Raw genomic sequence first — 23558 nt, forward strand, 5'->3', positions numbered from 1 at the left:
GTCGCCACGGGCCGGGGCCGCGGGGGGATCGGGGTGACCGGGGCCGGGCCCCGCAGTCGCTCCCAGGGCAGCCCCCCGGGCCCGGCCGCCCGGCGCAGCGTGACCGAGAGGCAGCTCCGCTTCGTGGGGGCAGCCACGGCCAGGGGCCCGTCCCGCCGCCGTGAGGGGCCCGGGATGCGGCTGGGGCCGCTGGGGCTGCCGGGGGCGGATAGGCAGCTGCGAGGGAGGGCGATCTCCTCCTCCATGGTCGCCTGCGGGCTGGAAGCGGAGATGCGAGGGCTGGGCCCCGGCCGTCCCTGCTGTCAGGGCTGTGGTGTCTCGGGGTGCAGAGCTCCCTGGGGCTGCTGTCACCCACATGCTTGAGCCCCCACCTCCAGCCCTGTCCGGCCAGCCCGCCTCCAGCGGGACAATGGGGCTCTTGTGGCCGGCATGGCTCGCTCCCACGCTGGGCGCCATGGCCACTCCTGCGAATGACCAGCACCTTCCTGACCTCCGCCACCAGCAGCCCCATAGCACGGGCAGCTCCACAACACGGGCAGCTCCTTGCTCCCGTGGCAGGAGGTGCAGGAGTGATGCAGAGGTCAGGTCAGGCCTGTGCTGCCTGCTTCCAAGGACACTGGGTGTGATTAAAAAAAAAAAATTAAAAATATTTGAATTTTTTAAATGTTTTCCCTTCTTGTCTTAGTTTTCCCCCCTCAAATGGCATATTCCAGTGCAACAATTTATATCCCACTGCACAAGTTCAGTGGTCACTTTTTGGATGTTTGTCCAAGAGGGATTCAGCTTGCTACTTTACACCTTCCTCACTGTAAGAGGCTTTGAAGGGCAACACAACAAACAAGGGGAAAGAAGAAAGGTGTTTTGGTGGAATGGGATGAGAATATGAATGGTTTGGTGGGCAAGTGGGAGCAAAAAAAAGGAGAGACAGGCACCCACAGTACCTACAGTGTGGCAGGGACAATGATTGCATGATCTCAGGTGACCAAGGCTGTGGAAGTAGAAGAGGAATCACCATCCAATGACCCACATCAAGTAATTGGGAATGCTGGTGGAAGGCAGAGCTCAGGACAGTGTGAGTTCTTTGCCACTTTAAGGGCAAAGAGACAGAAAACATGAAAAAAACTAACCTGATACTGTGTAGTATTTCCAGCAATAAGTATCTTCTCTGATTCTTTATGCAGTTTAATTCAGTATCTGTGACTATTTCCTTCTCCCTGAGGTCTTTCTGGCTGCACAGATCCACAGAGGAGAAACAATCTCAGTTTTCAGGCAGCATTTGCTTTTAATTATTCCAGGATAGCCCGGCAGTGTAGCTGGCACAGGAGCCAGGTGGATGGAGACCTACCCTGTTGTAAAGGAAACCTCACTGCAGACTGCTCCTTGCTGCCTGCCCAGAGCTGGAGGGAGGCAGCTCCCAGGGGGAACAACAGGAAAACAAAGCATCAACCAAGCAGTTTGTCACACACTTCCACTGCGGAAGCCTTTGACACTGCTGACAAAATAGTCCTTCATAGCCATGGAAAATACCTGGCTTAATGCTGATTGTGTCAGGGCTAAACAGCACAAAAAGTAAGCCAGAGGAGATGAACAATTAGTTTTTCTCTAATCCAGCCCTCACCCAGTTGCTGTCTTCTTTTGCTCAGTTTCTGCATTGAGTCATGGGCAGTGGAGCTCAACACAATTACAGCAGCATGCAGAGGAGAACACAGAGCAGGGGAGAGCTCTGGGACCCCTGTGAGTGCAGGCTCCCCTTCCTCCAGTTTGACTTCTTCCTGACTGCTCCAAGCCCCTCAGCTCCAGTGGAGAGGTTTTTATGCTACCCCACAGCTCAGTTGTGTTTGTTTACTGAGCAATCCCACCCACCAGGGAGTTGAGGAGAGGAAGCAGGTTTCCAAGCTGGTGTTTGGAGATATGGCTGTGATGTGCCAGAGGGCAGGGAATGTGAGCCATGCAGCTGAGGGTGGCACATCATGCCATGCAACCCAGCCCCTTGTCATTTCCATTTACAGTCCCAAGTCATGAAAATGTATCTGTTTCAGACTACACCGGCTCTTTTGAGTCTTTGCTTGCCAGGGCAAGTATAACTTTGGGCACAGCAGTAATCCTATTCACTGCATTTCCCTGCTGAGTGAGGCTCCCCAGTTAGGGTACTTGCATCACAGTCTCTGTCACTTGGCTGAACGAAAGGACCCTTGACTTGTCCTCTGTCCAAAACAGAGCCAGAAAGCTCCTGCCAGTGTGCCTAGTTTTGGTGTGGAAAAGAATGGTAATGCAATTGCAGTCTGGCAGATGAAATGTCCCAGGAATACCCAGGACATTTGCAGGATGTCCTGATCCATTCCTTAGAGCTAAAAATTAACTTGGATCCCCAGAGAATTACCAACTTTCAGGCTGCATCTGTGCTTTGAGCCTTTCTTTGCCAGGGCAAGCTAAACTTTGGGCACAGGTATAATCCCACTCACTGCATTTCCCTGCATAAACCACTCACAGCAGCCCAGTGAACTCTCCTTCTTTCTTTGGGAATGGAGGAGCAAACTTCCTGCTCCCAGGTTCACAGGTGGGGCTGAGTGACACAAGCCAGGAGCTGTGGCAGATTTTCACAGCTGTCCTGAGGAGCCCTGCTGCTGAAAGGAGCCATTGGGAACTGGAGCACAGAGTCATAACAATGGAAGGACGCTGGAGATGTGGTTGCCAATATCCTGGCTGGCCCAGGTGATGGCACAGGATGCACAGACATGTGCACACAGGATGGTGGCACCAGCTAACATACCTGGGAAATGCAGGAGAGGGGCACACAGGATCCCTCTGTGTCCAGAGCATTCACAGGTAGCACCATTGCACCTACATGCATGCAAAGGGTGGATGTTGGGGTGGGAGGAGAGGAGACACAACCTCCTGCCACAGGCTCCTTACTCTCTCAGGCCTTCCTGTACACACTGGGCATTGCACTGGGCTGTCAGGGAGAGAGAGGATGGGGATATCCCTCTCAGCCCCAGTGTCACAGCTTCATACAACACTTTGGTGGCTGGTCATCCCCATGACAGTGCAGGATGCCTATAAACATGGGACTTTGTGCCAGACCCACATTATACGGCTTGGGTTCAGGAAGCAAAGGTGGTGCAATGGGCCCATTTATCTGGCAGGCTCAATGTTCCTTCTCAGAGACATGCAGGGTGGAAAAGGGCTGAAGGATGCTTCACGGCTCTCATTGGGAAACAGTTGAGAAAGAGAGTCTGTCTAAGGGCTCTGCAGTGCAGTGAACAAGTGCAAGTAGCTTCACAGACTATCCCATCTTCCTCCATGACAGAGGAGCAGGAGGTCAGGCAGATCAGGAGTGGCTGATGTGGTAAGTCTGGCAGCACCCCTTTATGCAGAGGTGCAGAATGTTCTAACTTGACACAGGACTTGAACCAACCTCTTTAATAAAGACCTTTCATTTCAGTGTGGTGCATCTGGAATGGATGTAGGGATGGATGTTCTCCATCTCCCAAACAGACACAGAAGGGGTGTGCATTTAGCAAGGATAAAGACGTTCAGTCTCTGAGGCTCACTGAGCCCTTGGTCCCTCTGCACAGGGCTTCAGCAAGCTCACCTCTTAGCATCAAGAGTGGGTGCTGGGAAGAGCTCAGCTGAAGCAACAATTTGTATTGAAACCCCATTTATTTTCCCCAAAATACCCCTTGGACTTTGACAGACTGTGTTAGATTTAACTTAGGGAGTAGGAGTACAAGGTTCTGTATCCCTTTGCAAAACCTGGTACCTTTCCTACGGAAGATCCTGTCAAGGTGCCAGGCAGCTCAAACTCAAGTGATTAACAAGGGATATTTCATTTGAGTGGTTAGTCAGTCTTGGCCACAGGAAGGAGCAAAGTCCTTGGCTGGCTGAAGAGCTGTGAGCACATGGTGAGTGATGAGGACGAGACCCAGATCAGCAGACAGCAAAGTGAAGACCAGCCCCACTTTTACCAGGGCAGGACTGCCATCCCTAGTGAGGCTTGTGGTCTGCTGCCCACCCAGGAGAGATTCCTCTGGCTGCAATGGGCAGCTTGTCAGACCTCAGGCACCCCAAAGGCCAGGTTGTCCCGAATCATCAGCGTCTTCCGAAGGTCTCGCTCCATGATTGGCCTCTGTGTTCGCCACTTATGGGCTTCCTGGAGTCCTGGTTCGAAGTAGTAAATGCAAGCTCCAAAGCCCACCAGGATGAGAATGGAGATCATCAGATACACGGGCACAAACCAATCCAAGAAGTGGGGCATGGCTGCCAGAGAAAAGGAGAGAAAGCTCATGCAGTGGGAGCACCCAAAACACACCTTCACCACCAAAAACCACCTCCTCCACCAACACTGATCATAAGACATCTGCCTCATCAGCAGTGGCCAGTTCCTCCTCACAGCCCTGCTGCACCTGGCTTATGCTTGGTTGCACATGAAAACACCTCATCCACTGGGAGAGGTCAATGCTTTTGGGGTCATTGCTGGGCGCCCTCCACAGAGTATCAATCCTACTCCCTCCCCACAGAGAGGGTTGAGCTTGCTTGCCCCCAGCCCTGCTGCCAGTGATTAAAGGTAGGCAGTGGGTAAATACAGCTGCTTCTCACCTCCTGCTTGAGGGAAAATCTGCTTCCCCTGACACCCCATCACCCTTTTGAATTCCCAGTCTGAGCTGGTCTGGCTCAGGATTGAGCCCTCCCTTACTGCACCTCTATTTCAGGTCCTGCTTTGCCAGGGCTCAGGGTCCTTGGTTCAGCACCAGTCTGTGAGCAGGCCTGAGATCCCTCCACCACATCAGCCACTGTGCAGTGGGGGCACTCACCGGGAGCAGCTGATCTGCCTCGCCAAGAGCCCCTGGCCAGCCGGGTGCGAGGTGAGTCCGGAGCAGCGTTGCCCTGGGGAGCACAAAACAACACCACACTGTGTGATTGCTGCTGGGCCAGCGCTAAACATGGGAGAGCAGGAAGGAGCAAACATCTCCTTGTCCAGAGGTCAGGGCTGAATATTTCTGGAGGGATGAACAAATGGGGTCTCAGCCCCACGACTTGCTGGTGCCCTGGCACATTCTCTGCCCACCATTACAGCCCTGCTGATGCCATGCTTAGGGCATGCACCCTAACTTAGGGCCATTTAAATCTGTAATGGCATCACATTTGATCCCATCCCTTATCCCCATCCTTTGGGAGGGAGACAGCAACCCACATTGCAACCAGCAAAGGTACTCAGCTTGTTCAGCTCTGCTGCTTGCTCTGCACCAAAATGACAGGCAAGGTGTGGATCATGCAGGGGCAGAAAAGGGGATCAAAAAGCATCCCACACAAAAAGCACAGCTACAACTTCACCAGGCACCAGATCTTCTGGGTTTTCACTGCGAATGTGCTGCTTGTTAAAGGCTTTGGTGGATTAAACCTGGCACCCTCACTCTTGGGAGAGCACAGTGGTGCCAGACTCAGGCACAAAAATGCAGTCCTGAAAGAGGGCGTTCTGTAACCCTCACCCCTTGGTGGGAATGATGAAATGCCCCTTGACTTCTGTGGGGACACACTGAAGTGCACCCACATCAAACTCCTGCTTTTCCAGACAGATGAAAGCTGTCATGTCTGACCATGGCCCAAGTCATCCCTCTGCAATAACAAACTATCCCCAAATTCCTTGCACAGGGCAGGTTAAAAGGAGGCTGGGGAGAACTCTGAGCAGTTCCATCCTCTTCCCTGCTCCTGGCCCATAAGGTTGGTGCGTTTTTCACACCAGGGGCTGGGCTTTTTCCTTTTTTTTTTTTTTTTTTAATACCACAGCCATCAGTTGTTTCCAATGTGCCCAGCAGCATTTATCTTCTGGACACCTTTTGTCCCAGGAGGGCCTGTAACAGTAACTTTTTTGTCAAAGGGTAAGATCTGAAACAAGCTGCAGTTCTTATTACCATAAGAAGAAACTGCAGAAAATGCCTGATTTCTTCCCACTTATTGGCATGGATCTGATCTGGGCACTACTGCTGCCCCTTCATGGCTGCCTGTGCCTTCCTCAGGTGAAAAACTGCTGAGGAAAGCTCTCACCATAACTTCCAACAACATCACAGAGTTGTTATGAGGAGCTGTGGGGCTTCCCTTAACGTACCTTAGGGGACCATGTAAGGAATTAGGCACAAACTCCTTCCACAAACCCCTCCCCTCAGCAGCTGGGACTGAACTCTGGGCCAGAAACCCCACAGCACAGCTTTCTTACACGCTCTGCAAAAGTAGCTCCTTTGCACCCCCTGCACCCCCCAGTTGCATCTGCAGACATCTTGGGGATCTCAGGCTGCTGCTGCACCCCCTTTTTTCAGGTGTCTCAGCAGCTGCTATCTGTCCCTGGCTGGCAACAGCAATGGGCAGGATTAGAGACACTGTGAAGGTGAGTTCAGCCTGGATCTCCTGGGCTGATGGGAGGAAAGCCAATAACCTCATTCGCTTCCCGATCATCCACTTTCCAAATGTGTGAGTGAAGCTGCCGTCCAAAAATGCACTGCAATAAAAAGCAGCCCTGCACACTTCCCAATTCATCCTTCCTCCATCACTAGCAGAGCCAGCATTTCCTAGCTCCTCGCCAGCAACCTATTCTTCATTCTACTTGCTATGCAGCCCTGTCCTGCTGCGTCCTCACGCTGCTCACCATCCCCACTCCCTCAATGAAGGGTCCTCATCATGGCCACGCCGAGTGCTGGATGAGGTGTCAGAGACGGCTTTTGTCAGGCAGGTGAGCAGATTTTGGCTGCAAATACTGAAAAGAGGGAGTTTCATTTAAAGACATCAGCTTTCTGGAGCAGTTCTGCAGATATTAAATGTGCCTTAACCTTGCCAGACCAGTTGATCTTCAGCACCTCATTTTGCAGTGGGACATCCATGTCCCTCCAAAGACACAAAAGAGTCCTTAGTCCTCCATCCAAAACCATGTCTTATATAGATAAGCTGTCTGACCCCTTTTAAACCTGTGCTACACCTCACTCCTGCTTTTTGCCTTCAATGTCACCCGTGGATCCCCTATGCCGCCTCCCACCGCCCCCGAGGTGTTGTGGGCACACTGTGGCAGGAGCCCCAGGGGCCACGTTGTTAGTGGCAGGGCACAAACTGCCTGGGGGAGGCTGGGAGCAGCCCACAGGAGAATTTGGGCGCAGAACCCTCCCGTGCGCATGGCTGGGAGCGCAACTCATTTTGCAGCATTACAAGCCGTGGGCTCACCTCGACCGCAGGAGATTCCCCCAGACCTGGCAGGCCGGGGCACAGCTGCCGATGGCTGGGACCCAGACATGACCTCGCTGCCACGCACCGCATCCCCAGCACTCACCGCTCCGTGCCCTGACACCTGTCACCTACCTTCCTCCACGGGTGCAGGGCGGCGGGACGGGACTGCTCCCTCCGGCATCTGCCGGGTGCCAGCCGGGATGAGTCAGGCTCCTTTCCCGGCCAGGCAGTGCCAGGGAAAAGGCACCCCGCGCCGGGAGAGCTGGGCGACAGCGGGAGGCGACAGGCGCGGCTGGGCGGGAGGCAGGCAGGGAGGGAGGGATGGCGGGAGCAGCCGCGGCGGGCGGGGGAAGGACAGGCAGCCAGCAGCGTGGCCTCATTGCCCAGCAGGACTCCCGGGGGCTTCCCCCACCGCCTCCCCGGCGGTGTCGGCCCCGCTCCAGCCTCCCCGGGGCACCCCCCCGCCGGCCTTCCCCCACGCACGCAAGAACGGCTGCAGCGGGCTGCATCCCGGCGCGGGGAGCGGGGAGCGTTTTAGCAGAGGTCGCTATGGCAACGAGCATCCCCAGCTCCCCCGCACATGGTACCCGGGTCAGAGCCACGAGGGAGCTGCCCGCGGGATGCTCTCCCTCCTCCCGCATCATCCGCAGCCCGGCTGCAGCCCCGGAGGAGGAGGAACGCTGGGGCACACGTGTGTGAGCTCGAGCTGATGGAGATGGACAGAGTGCTCAGGCTCCGCAGATTTACCAGCGTGTGCAGCCCAACGACTGGGGGCTGGTGGTTTTTCATCAGTGGATGGGAGGCAGAGAGAGAGGGGGAGATTAGAGGCAAAGGGGGGGTTAGTACTCCCTTCAGGGCTTTTATGTAAAATTAAACCAATCAACACTTTGACCAAAAGAATCTTACATCAGGAAACAGAAAAACAATGCTGTCTGAAGTACTGTTCTTGCTTTCAGTGAAATACCATTTTCCTGAATCCATACCTAGTTCTGTCATTGCTGCTGCTGACAAGGGATGTTAAAACATTTTCTGCTTTTCAGCAGCACAAAAATAGGAACATGCAAATGGGTTTGCTTTTTTCATATTGAGGTAATTCTGTTGTTTGGTTTGTTTTTTGTTGTTTTTTTACAAAGAGAATTTTTCACCATGACCCAGAAATTGTTTAACACAAAAGAGTTTTAGCAAAATCAATCAAACAACTGGCTGCAGCCCGAAGAACTGCCTGCTCTCCTGCCTGTGCTGTCCAGCTCCACCCACTTAGTTTTTGACACTTACAGCCCTGCAGATGCGCCACAGTGGGTTATTGTAAAGGTTTTCAGGATTAATAGTATCCACTGAAATGTATGAGGCCCGAATTTGTGTCTGCTACACTCGAGGAGCTGTGAGATTTGAGGTCTCAATTCCCAGTAGGTTGTGTTTTAGGCACAAAGGAGTTCATCCTCTCTCCAAGCCAAGCTGTGGATGGTGACAGAGCTCATGCACACCTGCCAGCTCCAAGGGTAATGCATGACGAGGTTCTGTCACCTGGTCTGTGCCAGGGTTTCATCCACCAGTGCCAGAGACAAGGCTGTGATGGAGCTGTGGGAGCTGATTAGTATGCTCTGTGATTTCCTCTTCGTCCTCTTTAGGTCCTCCTGAGCCTCACTTCTTGATGTAACTTCATAACAGCTTAGAAGCATTGAGTATAGGCCTTGCAAGCCCTCTGTACCTAGCAGGATATCTGCGTGGAGGATCAGATCCATTAGGTTTAGCTAACTGCTTCTTGGTTTGCCCCAGTAAAGTGGGCACTCCAGGTGATTGCCAGAGTGGAGCCTGAAATTTTGTCTGAATTTTAACCTCAGTGAAGTTGGGACATGACACCTTGACCATCAGCACAGTTATTGCTTCACTAATCCCACTGCAGGGGGTTGAAAACACAAGCCCCACAGCTTTGACCATAGCCTGTGGTTTGGATAAAAAGATTTTTAAAAATAACTTTGGAAGGATATTGTTTATTGCATTCCTCAGAGCAAACCTTTAGGGTAGGCAAAAACAGTCCATTTGAGAGGGCAAAAGGAAAACTGCTTTCCAGGTGTGCAAAGAAAATGAGAGGGAGATCAGTGGTTGCTGGCACAAGGTAGGAGACTATTCATTTATCCAGGTGACTGGTCAGTGGTGAAGCTGCAGGCACTAAGCAGAGCCTGCCAGGCCAGGTATATTCATGCCACAACGTGTGAGGTCCTCCCATTGTCCCTGGCCAACTGTCCCGAGTCTCTGCTCTAGGTCACCTCAGGGGCACATCAGAGCCAGTGTGTATCTGCCAGTCTTCAACTCCCCAGATTTAAGCTCAGGCCTGATGCCAGCATGCTGCTCATGCAGCCAAAACCCCAGGACAGCAATAGTTTTGACTCACGAGGTCATTTTTTCCTCTGGCCCACTTCCCTGCCACGCAAACACTGGGAGGATGTGACAAGGAATGGTGATCACGTCATTCTGCAGCCACCACCACAGCAGTGGGCAAGGTAACAATGTGGCAGCCTCTCTTGCTTCAAGCAGGAATCCCCCCAGATGAGTCTGAAGCACCCTTGGACACAGCAAGAAAAAAACCACGGGGCTTTGTGCTGCTGGAGCTGGGACACGCTTGAAGACCCTGTGCCTCTGATGCAGCTGCTTGCTGCCCGTGACTGGGCTCTCAGGTGCTGTCACAGCCTTTGGTTTCCAACAAGAGCTAAAGCTGCAAGACAGCTCCAGGCATTGATGTGCCAGTGCAGCTCAATCTGCATGGAAACACTTCAGCTGCAGTTCAGCTTCCACCTCAGAGGAGGCTGCTCTGTGCCACTCAGGTCTTCCAGGCATAAGCTTGTGCATATCATTCTGCCTGCTGCCCTGGGGCCTTCCAGCCCCCTTCACCTGGCTAGCAGGAAGCCTCTGAGTGTCTGTGCACACACTGACCCCTCAAAGCCATTTGTCCCAGGACACCTGCCTATCACCAAGCCTCTGACTCCCTCCATGTCTCTGGGCAACCACAAATTCACCTGCGTGATAAAGGTAACATGGGGTCAGGTTTGATGTGAGAGGGCCACCCAGCCAGAGCAGAAATCATGAAACCCTTCTCAAAACCACAGACAAAAACCTTGGCTGGAAAAAAAGGAGATGGTCAGGCAACCTCAGGCACATGCTTCCTGCTTGTAGCACATCCATAAATCACAGCACAAACAATGTACTGAGCTCAACTTAATCCCAGTCCGGGTTAAGTGTTATTGCAGTCTTTCTTAACAAGTTTTTCCACTGTTCTTTAGTGTCTTTTAGCCCTTTATCAGCATCTTCTGAGATGACCAGACCCAGGTCGATGCCAGTCTTTAAAGCAACACCCAACTCCCAATATTGCTCTCCCAATGTAGGCAGAAGCATGGGAGAAGATTGAGTTTATCAAACTTGCCTTTCCCAAGGTCTGCAGTAGAGGACAAAACTTCAGCAAGGGTCACAGAAACGCTTCCCTGCTCAGCTGCAGGAGGTGAGGGAGCTGCTGCAGGATGCAGAAGGCACACAGGATGCATGGCAGGGCATCAGTTGGGGATACTCTGGTGGGAAAGCAGACTAACCCAACTTATGGGTGCTCCTGCAACTTCAAAAAAAACCCCAACCCATTAGAGAAGCTTTGCTGAGCTGATCAAAAATGAAGGAAATGTGTATAGTGAGTTAAATTAAAGAGCAGAACGAAAAAAGCTGACTTACTTTGGGTCTAAATTTAGCTGTGAAGAGCCTTTGCCAAAGGAAGCAGAAGTTGCCAGCAACATATGTGAAAATGTCATTAATTTCTCTAATAATCTGCACTTGCTGCAAATGATATAATTTTTGTCTATTAGTGAGAGAACAAGTGCAATCAAATACACACGAGCTCTATTTTGCAGACTTCCCAGGAGGGACAGTGAGAAGTCAGCCTGGAGCCAGTAATGCATGAGAGGGTGACATCTCATGGAGCTCCTCCTGAATGGGCTGTCAGGAGCTGGGAGCTGTCACTGAGACAGCTGGGACCATGCTGGGGTCAGTGCTCCTCTCTAGACCGTCTCCAAAGCCCGTCTCCTTTGCTCCTCTGGCTGCTCAGAGAGAGCCAAGGGAGAAATCAGAGAGAAAATATCTCAAGATGCAGCCACTGCATGAATCATACAGCAAATTGGCCATGGATGTGTGAGGACGAGGTGTGCTTTTTAACATTTTTTGTACTGGCTGGTGCAGTCCTGCTGCAGGAGCAGCTGCCCCCTTCCAAGGGAGCACTCATGATGGCCAGGCCAACTCTTGCTGATGTCAATTGTGTTTTTTGGGCAGCGTCAGAACATCTTCATGTTGACTGCAATACATTTCTACCCATTTGTGGAATGGTTTGTTCTACCAGAGCAATGTACAATGGCCCACTGAGTAAAATCAGGAGCTCTCTCCTTCCATATCATGCCCTGCTCTTGTCCCTTCTGCTTACACTCTGGGCCAGTGTACCGACACCCATCTGTGCTCTCCTGCACCACTCAAAAGCAAAGATCAAGTCACTACTCCCACTTTGCAACTGGAAATGGGGCAGCAAGAGGTGAAACAACCTGACATAATTACTCAGGAACATGCAAAATACATCCTGGTTTCTAACACCAACCACATCTCATCCCTCTCCCCTCTTCTCCTTGCCAACTTACAGATCTAGGCAAGAGATGCAGGCACAGTGCCTGACCAGTCTCCACTTCCTTACAATGTCCTCTACCACGAAAAATAATTTTCTAACTGTGGGTGAGTGGTAGCTTATCTGGATCTGCTGAATATCAACAGACACCAGCATGGTGAGAAGACGGAATCCTGCAGCAGCAGGGCACAGCAAACATGTCCCTGACCAGACCCTAAAGCCACCCAGGTCCTTCAGTGGGGCCAGAGAATAGGTAACGGGGCAGAAAGACAACAAACGCCTTTGAGGTGGGTGCCCGAGCTTTTACTATATTTCCACACCTTCAGCAGCCCAAAAGGAACATTGTTCTATTTGCTCCCTACATCCCCCCAGCCTGGGAGCTGGCTCTTGCTATTTATTTCATCAGCTTGTCTCCCATCTTTAGGACACGTCTGCCCTGAATTCATCCTCCCTTCCCCCCACTAAACTCAAAAACAGCCAGAAATATCTTGTAATCTCTTCTGCTTCACCTGTAATTTGTCTCATGCTGGCGATGAGGGAAACCGTCTGCCTTTGTCAAGATCAAAAACGCCACAGTGGCCATGTGATGTCAGCTTTCTTTAACCCTGTCTCGCTCCCCTTTGCCTCCCCTCTCCAGACTGTTGCAGAGTGGCAGATGTGTTTTCATTCTCCTGCAGGCTTTTTTCTCCCCTGGCACATCTCCTGCCTTTTGGAGGTATCCTGGTTGAAAGGGCAGGGAGAGCCAGCACCAGCAGGCAGCAGAATGGGTTCGGGACACCCTTCCACACCAAGGTGGAGCCAAACCCAGGGCTGAGGCAAAGATCAGGAGATGCAGCAAGGTGGACCACAGGCCACTGAGGTACACTAGACTCTGAGGTTCTGCATAACCGCATGTCATCCTTCTGCTTTGACCTCAGAATGAGAAAAACTGAGTCTATCTCTGTTACTGCAGTGCTTCTGCCCAGCCCCCTTCCTGCCTGTACCACAGACAGGGGAGCACTGGGCTGGGGAGAGGCTGACCAGACTGGGGGCTGAGGGGGAAGGCACCCAGGAAGGGGCAGGATGGAGGTCAAGCCTGCTGGAGCTGCTGCAAAACCTCACACAGAATAAATCAGTGTGCAAAGCCAGTTGCTACTGCCACACAGTGTTAGGGAAATTCCTTTCCCTAGCTATGTTATCAAGCAGTCTTTATGGTATGGAAGTGTAATAACTATGTTAACATTTTTCCCTACCTCCCTGTTAACTTTTCACCTGCTACTGGTGAGGCCACAGCTCAAATCCTGTGTTCAGTTTTGGGACTCTCACTACAAGAAAGACATTGGGGTGCTGGAGCATGTCCAGAGAAGGGCAGAGAAGGAGCTGATGAAGTGTCCAGAGCAGAAGTGTTATGGGGAGCAGCTGAGGGAGCTGGAGTTGTTCAGCCTGGAGGAAATGAGGCTCAGGGGAAGCCTTATTGCCCTCTACAGCTCCCTGAAGGGAGGCTGTAGCCAGGTGGGGGTTGGTCTCTCTTCCCAGGTAACAAGCAGTAGGATAAGTTGCTCCAGGGGTGGTTTCCACTGGATTTTAGGAAACATTACTGCACTGTTGGTGGTCAGGAAGTGGAACAAGATGCCCAAGTGTGTGTTGAAGTTACCATCCCTGAAGTGTTTGAAAAGCTGTGGCAGGTGGGGACATGGCTGTTTTGAACATGACAGGGTTGGGTTAATGGTTGGACTTGATGATCTTAGAAGTCTTTTCAATCTAACGATTCTATGATTCCATATATTAGTTCACATTATAAATTGCAATGTAAGGAGGCGGTGGAATTTTACGGAAACCTTTGCTTTTTTTTTTTTTTGTCTTTTTTCAGTCTTGAGTAAACAAAGGGGCAACAGCTCATGGCAAGGGCCAGGGAGCAGCACAGCCCTGGAAATAAGGGCTCTGCTTCTCAGAAGCTAAAGGCTGTTCATGATCCCCCTGCACCGCCAAGGCAAGGCCAGTGTCCTCCCCTCAGCATCCCTCCAGTACTGCCTGTGGGTGCCTCAGGCCCAGCTGATCCCTGGGATATCTGGATGCCACAGGAGCAGTGCTGCTTCGCAGGATTTTGTGGTGGCCTGTCAGACCTTGTGGTGCTCAGAGGGGCCCCAGGCTGTACCTGTGCATCACTGCAGTCCACAACCACCTCGTGAGGGAAAGTGCATGGGCAGGCGCTGGGCTGTCTGGCAACCAATGCAAAGACCCAGGACAATGGCCTGAAGCAGTGTCAGGGGAGATTTAGGTTGGATATTAGAAAGTTTCTTCACCCCGACGGTGGTCGTCCACAGCAACAGGCTCCCAGGGAAGTGGTCACAGCATCCAGTCTGACAGCGTTCAAGAAGCGTTCGGACGACTCTGTCAGGCACATGCTGTGACCGCTGGGGCTCCTGGGGCCCGTGGTGTGACCCCTGTGCAGGGCCAGGGGCTGGACGCGACGGTCCCCGCGTGTCCCTCCCGAGCCGGACCAGCCCGTGAGGCGATCGCCGCCAGCCCCGCAGCGCCCCCTGCCGCCCGCCGGGAACCGCGCCCGCCCCGCCCCGCCTCGCAGGCCCCGCCCCGCCCCGCAGGCCCGGCCGCTCACGTCGGCGCAAGGCGGAGCGCGAACGCCGCCGTTTGAATTCCGGCGGGCGCGCAGGAGGCGCCGTCTCCCGCGAGGATGGCGGTGCTGCGGCCCTTCGACAAACTCCCGCAGCTCAACTCCGGCGTCCTCCTGGTAGGTCCGGCGGTGGCCCCGCCGTCCCTTGTCCTTCCCTTTTCCCGGCGCGGCCCCGCTGTGGGCCCGCCCGCTCCGTGCCCCCGCTGTGTCGGGCCCGGCCCGGCCCCGCGCGGGGTTTGGCGGTCCGGGGCCGGTGTGCAGTGTGCTCTCGCTGTGCCCGCAGCTCGTGGGCTCGGACGAGGCGCTGCAGCGGCAGCTGGCGGAGGCGATCCTGGAGGAGAAGAAGGACTTCAACATCAGCATGTGAGTGCTGGCGAGCGGGACGCGCCGCCTGCGGCCCCGGGCCCGTACGGGAGCCGTTGTCACCTGGTCCAAGAGGCGCAAACCAGCGGCTGTGACGCGAATTCACGGAAAGCTTCCGCTTCAGATTCCCGATGCGCCGAAATTGGTTAAAAGCGCGGGTTCCGTCCCCGTGGCAGGAGTCGGAGCTGTAGAGCACACGGTTCAGAGAGCGACTTCGCTCTTGCGAACGCTAGAGAGCACCAGTGCCCAGATGTGAGCGCGTCTGCGGCGGGCAAACCCCTCTGTCCTCAGGGCAGGCACTTTGGGCATGCTTGGGAACGGAAAGAGGGACGGGGGGAAGCATTTCCCACGTTCATGTTCACAGTGCACATACCCTTGCCTTTTGCATGTTGCACAAATATTTAAATATTTCATTACTAAATTGGAAAGGTGTGAGAGCAACACTTTTTTTTTCCCCGCCTGAGAGACAGAAATTAAACTTCCTGGGACAAAATGGGACAGGTACAATGCTGGCAAGTAATTGCAGGAGAGCAAGTGTTTCTGAAAGATGTCCATTGCTTTGGATGCTCTTTGTAGCTGTTTTCTGGTTTGTATGCACACATGTGCGTTTCCTCCTCAAGCTATTAAGATGCACTTGAAATTTCAGCTTTAGCCGCATGACATGTCCTGTCTTAAAAGCTTGATTAACTAACTTTTTACAATAAAATGTCCTTGACAGCTCTTTTACCAAGACCAAATGAGTTTAGTCAGCTCTTCAGAAGGTGTTTGTGTTATTTCTCTGCTGTAATCCATGGCTATGCAATGGATAAAAGCAATCCAGGCTAATGTTCTGCTGGCTAATTAGAGTGACTGTAATGCTCTGATTGTGGCATCTTGGATCTCTGTGCTAACTAATAGTAAATGAATTACCCCATTTTCTTTGTGAAACCTGCAGCCTCTGCTGAGCTGTGGAGTGCCATAACTAGATGGCTGCTGGGTAACTGCCCAAAGGCACAGAATCGTGTGCTTGTGCTACAGAGCAAGGTACAGCCCTGTGTAAATATTGCTAGGAAAGCAAAGCCAGTAGGGTTCTTTCCCCCACTGAGTTGATTTGGGATTGTACACATTACAAACAAATACAGTATCTAATCTGACAGCTCTACCTGTCAGGTACAGCTGTTGGGTGAAGAGTTACAGGGCTTGGGTTCTTTGTGTCTCTTATTGCTGGGTGGGGGGGGAAAAGGCTTCTGCAGTGCATGTCTGGAGACTGCTGTCATCATCTAGTCATGTTGGTTTAAATATAACAGAATTCCAAACAATGCAGTGCTTTTTCTGGGTCACTTTTATCTTCTCCCCCAAGGAGATCTGATACTTTCATCGAAGAGTCTCCCTAAATTTCACCTTAAATTAATAAGCTGCTTTGTGTTTCAATTAATAAGCAGTGTGTCTTTCAAGCTCACTTTGCTCATCTCTTGTGTTAGTTTCAGAGTGTTTTTGTTAAATCATATCTCCCATAAATAGAAGACACAAAACATCTTTATTTGGAGACTAGCAAACAAACAATTACAAACTAGGTAGGATTAATAGAAAGGAATGTGTGCCATGGTCTGTGGCTGCTGGAGAAAACTGTTAAGTCCTTGAGACTGAATTGCTAGAAGTAATATTCCCAAAGAAGACCAAAATCAATGTTTCTCTGTTGGCTTCCAGAGAGGAAATGGGTTGTGAGAGTGGCTGAACTTATGGGATGTTTGTTTGCCCACTTTAAATGAAGGTGATCTTCCAAAAATGCAGTGCTGATAATGTTCTTCCCTGTGGAAGATCCAGTTATGTACTGCTGAAACATTTTTTGGTAGAGTTTTTGGTTGGTTGGTATGCTTGTTTGTTTTTTGTTGTTATTAGTTGTTTGTGGTTGTTTGGCTTTTTTAGTGGGCAGAGATGCAAAAATCCCCACCCTTGTTAGCTCTAATTAGAAGTTGTAGTACTGTGTAGAAGGATGCCTGAACTAACCTAGTAGTTTCTGACATAGCAAAAGGGTTAAAAGGGAGGGTAATGATATAATAGAAACTCTTTTTGAGTTATAACTTCATCTGTAAAGCTGCTCTAGTGACAAATTTGTGGTTTAAGGTTCTTCTGTACCTGGAAGCGTTGCCTCTCCTGTGTGAGCATATGAGCTGTATCTCTGGAATGTGACAGAAAAACACTGATGCATTTGAAACAACTGAAACCTGGCAGCAAACTATTCCAGTAAAGAATTGGGGTTTGCTTTGTTAGAAAGGATTCTTTGTAACAATTAAATGAAATGACTTGCCATAGAGATCTGCATGGAGAAAATGTTTCTGTGAGTCTTGTTATGCTCTAATAAGCGTCCCATTATAACCAGCCTTGTCTAGCAATTACCATTGTGCCTGTCAGCAACTGTGAGTGGGCCCAAGATATGAGAGTACCACTTAAACAATCACAGTGCCTCTTCAGTGCCCACGGATTCAGTAATTAGCAGGCTTCCTGGTAACTTGCTACAGGGTGAACTGCAGAGGTTGTGTGATTATGGGTGAGTGGGTACTGTCTTGCCAAGCTAGTTGGTTAAACTGGCAAATTTGTTATCTTGCAGTCACCTTGCTACATCCCTCCCCTTACCTTCAGAGAGGGATCATCTTCGACCCAGGATAGATCTGGTTGTGTTTATGATCGACATCAAGAGCAAGTACAGGTAAGAGAAGGGCAAAAAGATGAGAGGGGGGACTAATATTCTTTCTTGGTTTGATGGCTAAATCTGCATTTTTACTGTATTAGAGTTGCTGAATAGTGGGTTTCAAACCCAAGATTTGCTGTGGTGGAAGAACTCAGTAATGTATACAGTGGCTTTCTGGCCTCCAGCAGTGGATTAGGACTGAACTGCTCTGTCCAATAACATGCCTGTTGTGCACTAAGTTGCCATAGCAGAGAAGGCAGAATTTATTTCTGGATCTGGATGTGTGACAATACAAACTGAGCTTTGGAAAGATGCTGTCTGTAGAATTAGATGGAAGTGCTGGTGGTGCTGTGAAGTTCTATAACACGCAGAAGTCTGATGTGCACTGGGCAGTGCTGCCCAACAACCAGCAAGTGGCTGTGTCTGTGTCCTCAGTCCACTGACACTCCTGGCCAAGTGGGATCAGCACTATGGATATCTCTAGGCAAAAGAGAAAGGTCAGCAGGGATTGATCCCTTTTCTATCATCTTGTGCTCAACTTTGTAGAAATGATACTTGTTTCCCCAGGCCACAAGTAAAGACTTGCTAAGGCACAGAAGTCAGCATTTTATTGCTTACTTAACTTGTGACTGATGATCCTGGGCTCTCATTTACCAAAAATGACAGGCCCAGCTGCATACTTAGAGCACAGATGGTGCTGCAGAAATGTGTGGGCAAGCGCTTCCTGAAAGAGCCGAAGTGGTGCTGAAGTTTCATTGGATATTAATGAATTCAGATGCTTAGTGTCTGTAAATCATGGAGGACACTGTTCAAACTAACTCTAACTGTTGAGTCTTGAGTAGAAAGGATATGTTATGGGTTATTAAACAGCTGTGGGTATTACAGAGGTCTCTGATGTCATGCTTTTAGCATAAAGCAGAACTTTGCGAGCTCACAAATCAGCAGATGTTAACATCATTGTTTTTCTAATTGTGCTTCTGAAAATTATTCCTGTTATCCTTATGCTGCACTGATTTAACCTCCCTGTCCAACTGGATTGCCTGTACTTTTCTGACAGCTTGAAGAATGTTGAAACTTCCCTGGCTTATGTGGATGCCAGCTTCTTCCTGGGGAAAGTGTGCTTTCTTGTCACTGGGGGTACGTATGGCGCCTCTTCCTCCTCTTCAAGCAGCACAGCTCTGTTGGTTTTCTTAAAACGGGGCACTGACTTAACTTGAAACAAACTAAAGGAAACCAGTGGCTTTGTTGCAACTTTGTTTAAATTATTTGTGAGCTCCTCTGCCTTTTTTATTATTTTCCTAGGTACAACATGGTTCTCTCATGCTCACTTGCTCTCTCCTTTTTGTTTTTGTCAGTCAGATCTCTCTTCTCTGTTCCTAATCCCTGAATATGATTTGTGTTACTGGGGTTTTTTTTGTGTGTGTGTGTGGCACTCCAGAAGTCTGTTCTATCTGCTCTTGCAGATCTGTCTTAATGATAGTCCTAATGAGCAGCGAGAAGCATATGATACTGTGGTAATAAAGTGAATCTAAATGGATGAGCTACAAAACTATCAAGTATAGTCTCAATATAGTACCCCTGCTGTGTACTGAGGCCATGTTGTGCCTCTAATCTTTGTCTCCCAGTGCTTTCCTGTGCACCCTCCCTGCTTCAGCTCTGAGGAACTGGAGGGGCCAGACTGTACTGCTCAGTGTTGGAATATAGGTGCTGTGTCCCTGGAGTTTGGGGGTCAGGAGGCCTAATTCTGAAGTAGAGCAGTCTTAGCATTGTCTTGTGTTATGGTTCTCTTGATAAAGTGAATTCCTTGGAGACCAGACCACTCTGTGATGCCAAATGAGTCAGGAAGACTTTTTTGTGAGTGAGTGGAAGCTGATGGTGTGCTGATCCCTTATGCAGTGTTAATGTTACATGAAGAATGATGTGGTACTATTCCTGCTGTTAGTATTATGAAAGACTTCTGTGCTAATTCCATTTCAAATCTTGTACCATTCTGTTTGCACTGCTCACTCTTGCCTTACCTTCTATTATGCTCTCAAAATTAGCTCAATCCAATCCTCAGCTCTGGATTGTTCTCTGGATGTGGAATTTACGAAAACTTTTCTTTGCTGATTATGAGGCTTGTAATTGGGAAAATGTTTTTTTTAGTTGGCAGGGTGAATGCTTGCAGCATTGAGATGAATGCTGTCTGTAAATTAGGAGAAACCTACTGCAGCCCTGTGCTATTCTGTGAGCTGGAGGTAAGGTGCTTATTTGACATCTCAAGGGATTTCTGAATTCCACTGCTCTGTGATTGTTAGAAACTGGATTGTTAGAAACATTATATTAGCAATAAATACATGTAACAATAAATACGTGTGCTGCTGGCCTTCATAAGTGTCAGAGACCAGACTCTGTCTACAAGAACAGTAGAGGTACAGGAGTCTGGCTGTCCTTGAAATGAGTCTTCTAGTAATTTGGTCCTTCCTGTGCAACTTCAAAACTTCACAAAGCAAAGCATAAGCTAACAAAAACCATCTCTGATATGCAAAGCATTGGTACACTTGTTCCTTGCTGCATTATCTCTTCCTGGGAGCCCCTGAACTGTTATTTGCCAAGTGACCCCCTTGCCCATGTAATGTTTTGTGTCAGCCAAACTTTGTGGCTTCTCTGACGATTTTGCCATCTGATATCCAATTACCTGCATGGTCTAAAAAGCTGGAGGGAGAGTCTGGCATTCAGCAGCAGCACACTTCACTTTTCTGTGTACTTGTCCCTGCATGCTCACAGACAGTTTCCCTACCAGCAGGTAGAATCTGTGCCTTTGGCAAGCCCTTAAGCACTTCTACCTGGCAACATTGTACCTTCCTCTAACGTTAGGGAAGTAAATCGGCCTGTTTGGGGTTTTCTGCAGCTAGCCACTTGATGCCTGCTCTGGTTCTTTCTTTTGTCAAAGCTTACCGTTGCTTTTCTTCTTTTGTATTGATTAAATAATGTCTCCATTTTGTTTCCAGTTGGAAGGCGTTCGAGCTGCTACTGCTCAACGGCTTGTGCGGATATTAAAGATCTGTGCTGGTCTTGTACCGGGAGTTTCTGCCTTGTCCTTTGTCTCGCTGATGAGGAAGTCTGATGATGATTAGCTTCTCATTGTGATACTTCACACACATTCATCAGGTTTTTTTTCACGTCAGGCATTCAAGCTGCTGCAGTTGGAATCACATTGGGAAGCTTTTTTTGAGTGACTTGTCATGACCACTCATCCAGAACTGTTCCTAGTTGCTCACCTCTCAATAAAAGTTTGATTCCTATTCCATGGATAACAGATAGGGAGGACAGTTTGAATTGGGGATTCCGATCCATTATTACATCTGAATCCCATTTCATGATCAAGTTTGAGTTTTTTCCACTTGGCCAGTGGCCAGGAGCTACATGTTTTTCTGAGAGAATATTAGAAGAACAGGCTGCTGTCTCCAAAGTACCAGAGAAGAGGCAGCAGGCTCCTTCTTTCAATTGAAATGCAGCACCTTAGTCTAATGTGAAATCTTGCTGCCAGGTTTTGTCTGTCCACCAAGAGAAGAATGGGGAAGGAAGGCTGGCCTGCAGCTTCTAGACAGACTGCACTTGCCAGTTAATGATCCAGCTGTGTGAGCATCTGCCCAGCAAAGGACTCACTATTTCCATGTCTGGTCCCTAATTGGGAAGGAAGGGACTAAAGATAAACCATCTAGCACTTTAGCTTTCTTTTAGATCCTCAAAGAAAAAGACTCCACCTGTCAAGCCCAAAGAGAGCCCCAGTAGTGCAGCCTCTGGGGCTGACCAGAGGTGAAACCCAGCAGCCAGGACCACAGCAGCACACAGAAAACAGGTTGTCTCAGCTGGTTTGGCATATGCTGTGTATAATCCCTTTACTAACAGGTTCTGACCAGCTGTAAGTTGTGCCTTGTGCTTACTGCAAGTCACTGAGATTTGAGAGTTCTAATTTAATAAAGTAAGTGATATGTAATAGTTGTATGCTCTTTATTAGCCATGTGGCATGGGCTCTAAACCCTGCAAATGCTTGCCCTGGCAGGCTGGTCCTTTCTGGTAACTCCAACTCCCATTTAGTTGTCTTGCTGCACTCGTGGCTTCAACCATGTGGTGGTGGCAAAAGCTTTTCAAATACAGCCCTTTCTGTTCATTGAGTTGAGCCACCTGCCAGAATACAGTGCTTTTGGAGACGCTGGGATATTTCTTACCCAGAAATGAAGCCTAGAGAGAATGTGTTAAGCTCCCTTCTGCTTTAATTTATTTAATCCCTAATAGTCTGCTTTAATGTTCCTAGGTGCAGAGCTCTAGCTGTGTGCACTGTTTCGGTTAGCTTGTTTCTGACATCTGTCTATGAGCAGGAAAAGCAGAAAGCAGCACTGCAGGCTTAATCAGCTGTGAGTGTTGGCAGTCCTTGCAAAGACAGCTCAGCAAGGCACAAAGCTTGTATCCTTGCTCAGAGGACACACAAATCCCAGCTCCAGTTGTATTGTTGCTCATGGGGGAGGGCTAGGGTGTTTGTCAGCTGAAACAAAAGGAGCTAAACCATTCAGCTGTGTTATGATGCCCAAAAGGGCTGGACTCTGGCTAAAACCCAAAGGAGAAAGACATGTGCAAACTGTCGTAGCTGTGTAAGAAGGATTGGAAGCTTAATGGGCATGCCCTACTTTCAGCTAGCTTTGCCATCCTGAAGGTACTAACCAGGACTTGGCCACCAGAGAGGGGAAAATCATGCTGAGAAACAAGTTTCTGTGTTGGTTATGCTGTCTCAGCCCTGCTCTTGCTTTGAGTCCCTCAAAATAAAGGAGACCATGGCTTAGAATAGGCTGGTTTCGATTTGCTCTCGATGTGCAGGTGCAGTCTGTGGGAGGAAAGGAAGGGAAGTGGCATAAAATGAGCCACTCTTTTGTGTCCTCTGCAACTCCTATAAGGCAAGGAGGCTTTTCCATATCCTAGGTTGCTCTCCAATTCAGTCTAATAACAGATGGACTCAGGTTAAATCCCTTTGGCCTCAAGAGTAATTTCACTGTGCTTTTTTTAACTAGTGAAAATGAAACTTTTTTTGGTCCACCCAGAATGCTTTGGAGTAATGCACATGTGCTACTGTCCACTCCTGCACCTTCAAGCAGGGCTTTTTTTCCATTGTTATGTTTCAGATGTGGTATTTCTTTCCTTCTACTACTTTCAAAGAAGAAAGATGCTGGTTTTGCTTCCTACAGGTGGCTGAATCTCAACTGGTACAAAATAAAATCTAGTTCCTTAAGAGCAGCATCTTGCTTCACCTTGGGGCAAATATTTTTCTTACTCTTAGGAGAAAGTATTTACTAGAACTGGCAGGGGAAGTGGAGCGTATCTAAGAATATGACACTGTGTCTCAGGTCCATCATGTTTTACAACCCAAAGTAGTTGGGACACATCTAAAGCTACATCTTCAACTAAGTAAATACCTCTAGGAGCTGTCAGCTATTAGTTTAGACAGGCCATAACACTGCCCTTACTACCAGAGGAGACAAGGCAATTGAGGATATCTTTCATCTGGATGGAGTAGCCAGGGCTAATGTTTGATAAAGGTCTTGTGAAAACTGGGATCAGAGGCGTGGAAGGCCTGAAGCTGAGTTAAGGCTAGTTACTCAGGTTCTGTTGTGTTCAAACCTCCTGAAAGAGCTTGCCAAGCTGACTGAAATCTAAACTAACAGAAACATTTTGAAGTTACTTGCTTTCTCTTCTCTCTTGCTTCAGTTCCCTATCCCTGTGGAGATTTTCAAAGAGGAATCCCCCTCTCTGTGGTGAAAGTGCCTGTGAGCTTTGCTGGTCTGACTGTTTCAGTTTGTGGATGTGTCTCTGTTTGTCAGTTAAGTCAGCAAAATCAGAATAAAAGCAGTTTAATTGGTATAGAAGAGCTCATACCAGTTGCACTGGTGTAAGCTTTGGCTTCACAGTGCTTTTTGGGGGGAACTAAATGAGGTGGTAATATGGTCTCCTCTGCTCTGGCAAGTTGACCCACAGGATTTCATTTTCAATCCAGTCCCTTGAAGGAGATTTTGCATTCTCAGCCTGCTAGCTGA

The 23558-nt window shown here is 49.6% G+C and overlaps 2 protein-coding genes across 2 annotated transcripts; one reads left to right on the forward strand and one right to left on the reverse strand.

Moving 5' to 3' along the window:
* Positions 1–3905: 3905 nt before the first annotated feature.
* On the reverse strand, positions 3906–7662 carry SMIM45 (small integral membrane protein 45). The gene is made up of 3 exons (XM_054280169.1): positions 7339–7662; positions 4812–4884; positions 3906–4257 (listed from the first exon to the last, which is right to left on the reverse strand). Exon 3 carries the CDS (start codon positions 4253–4255, stop codon positions 4049–4051), a length of 207 nt encoding a protein of 68 aa, XP_054136144.1. The 5' UTR covers positions 4256–4257; positions 4812–4884; positions 7339–7662; the 3' UTR covers positions 3906–4048.
* Positions 7663–14499: 6837 nt separating this feature from the next.
* Positions 14500–23365, forward strand: CENPM (centromere protein M). Its single transcript, XM_054280119.1, has 6 exons — positions 14500–14579; positions 14746–14825; positions 17413–17511; positions 18551–18630; positions 19639–19730; positions 20484–23365. The coding sequence occupies exons 1-6, from the start codon at positions 14523–14525 to the stop codon at positions 20607–20609; spliced, it is 534 nt and encodes a 177-aa protein (XP_054136094.1). The 5' UTR covers positions 14500–14522; the 3' UTR covers positions 20610–23365.
* Positions 23366–23558: the final 193 nt, after the last annotated feature.

This window comes from Melozone crissalis, unplaced genomic scaffold, assembly GCF_028551555.1.
Source record: "Melozone crissalis strain CALT ecotype California unplaced genomic scaffold, PUWL_Pcris_2 ptg000004l_1, whole genome shotgun sequence".
NCBI lineage: Eukaryota > Metazoa > Chordata > Aves > Passeriformes > Passerellidae > Melozone > Melozone crissalis.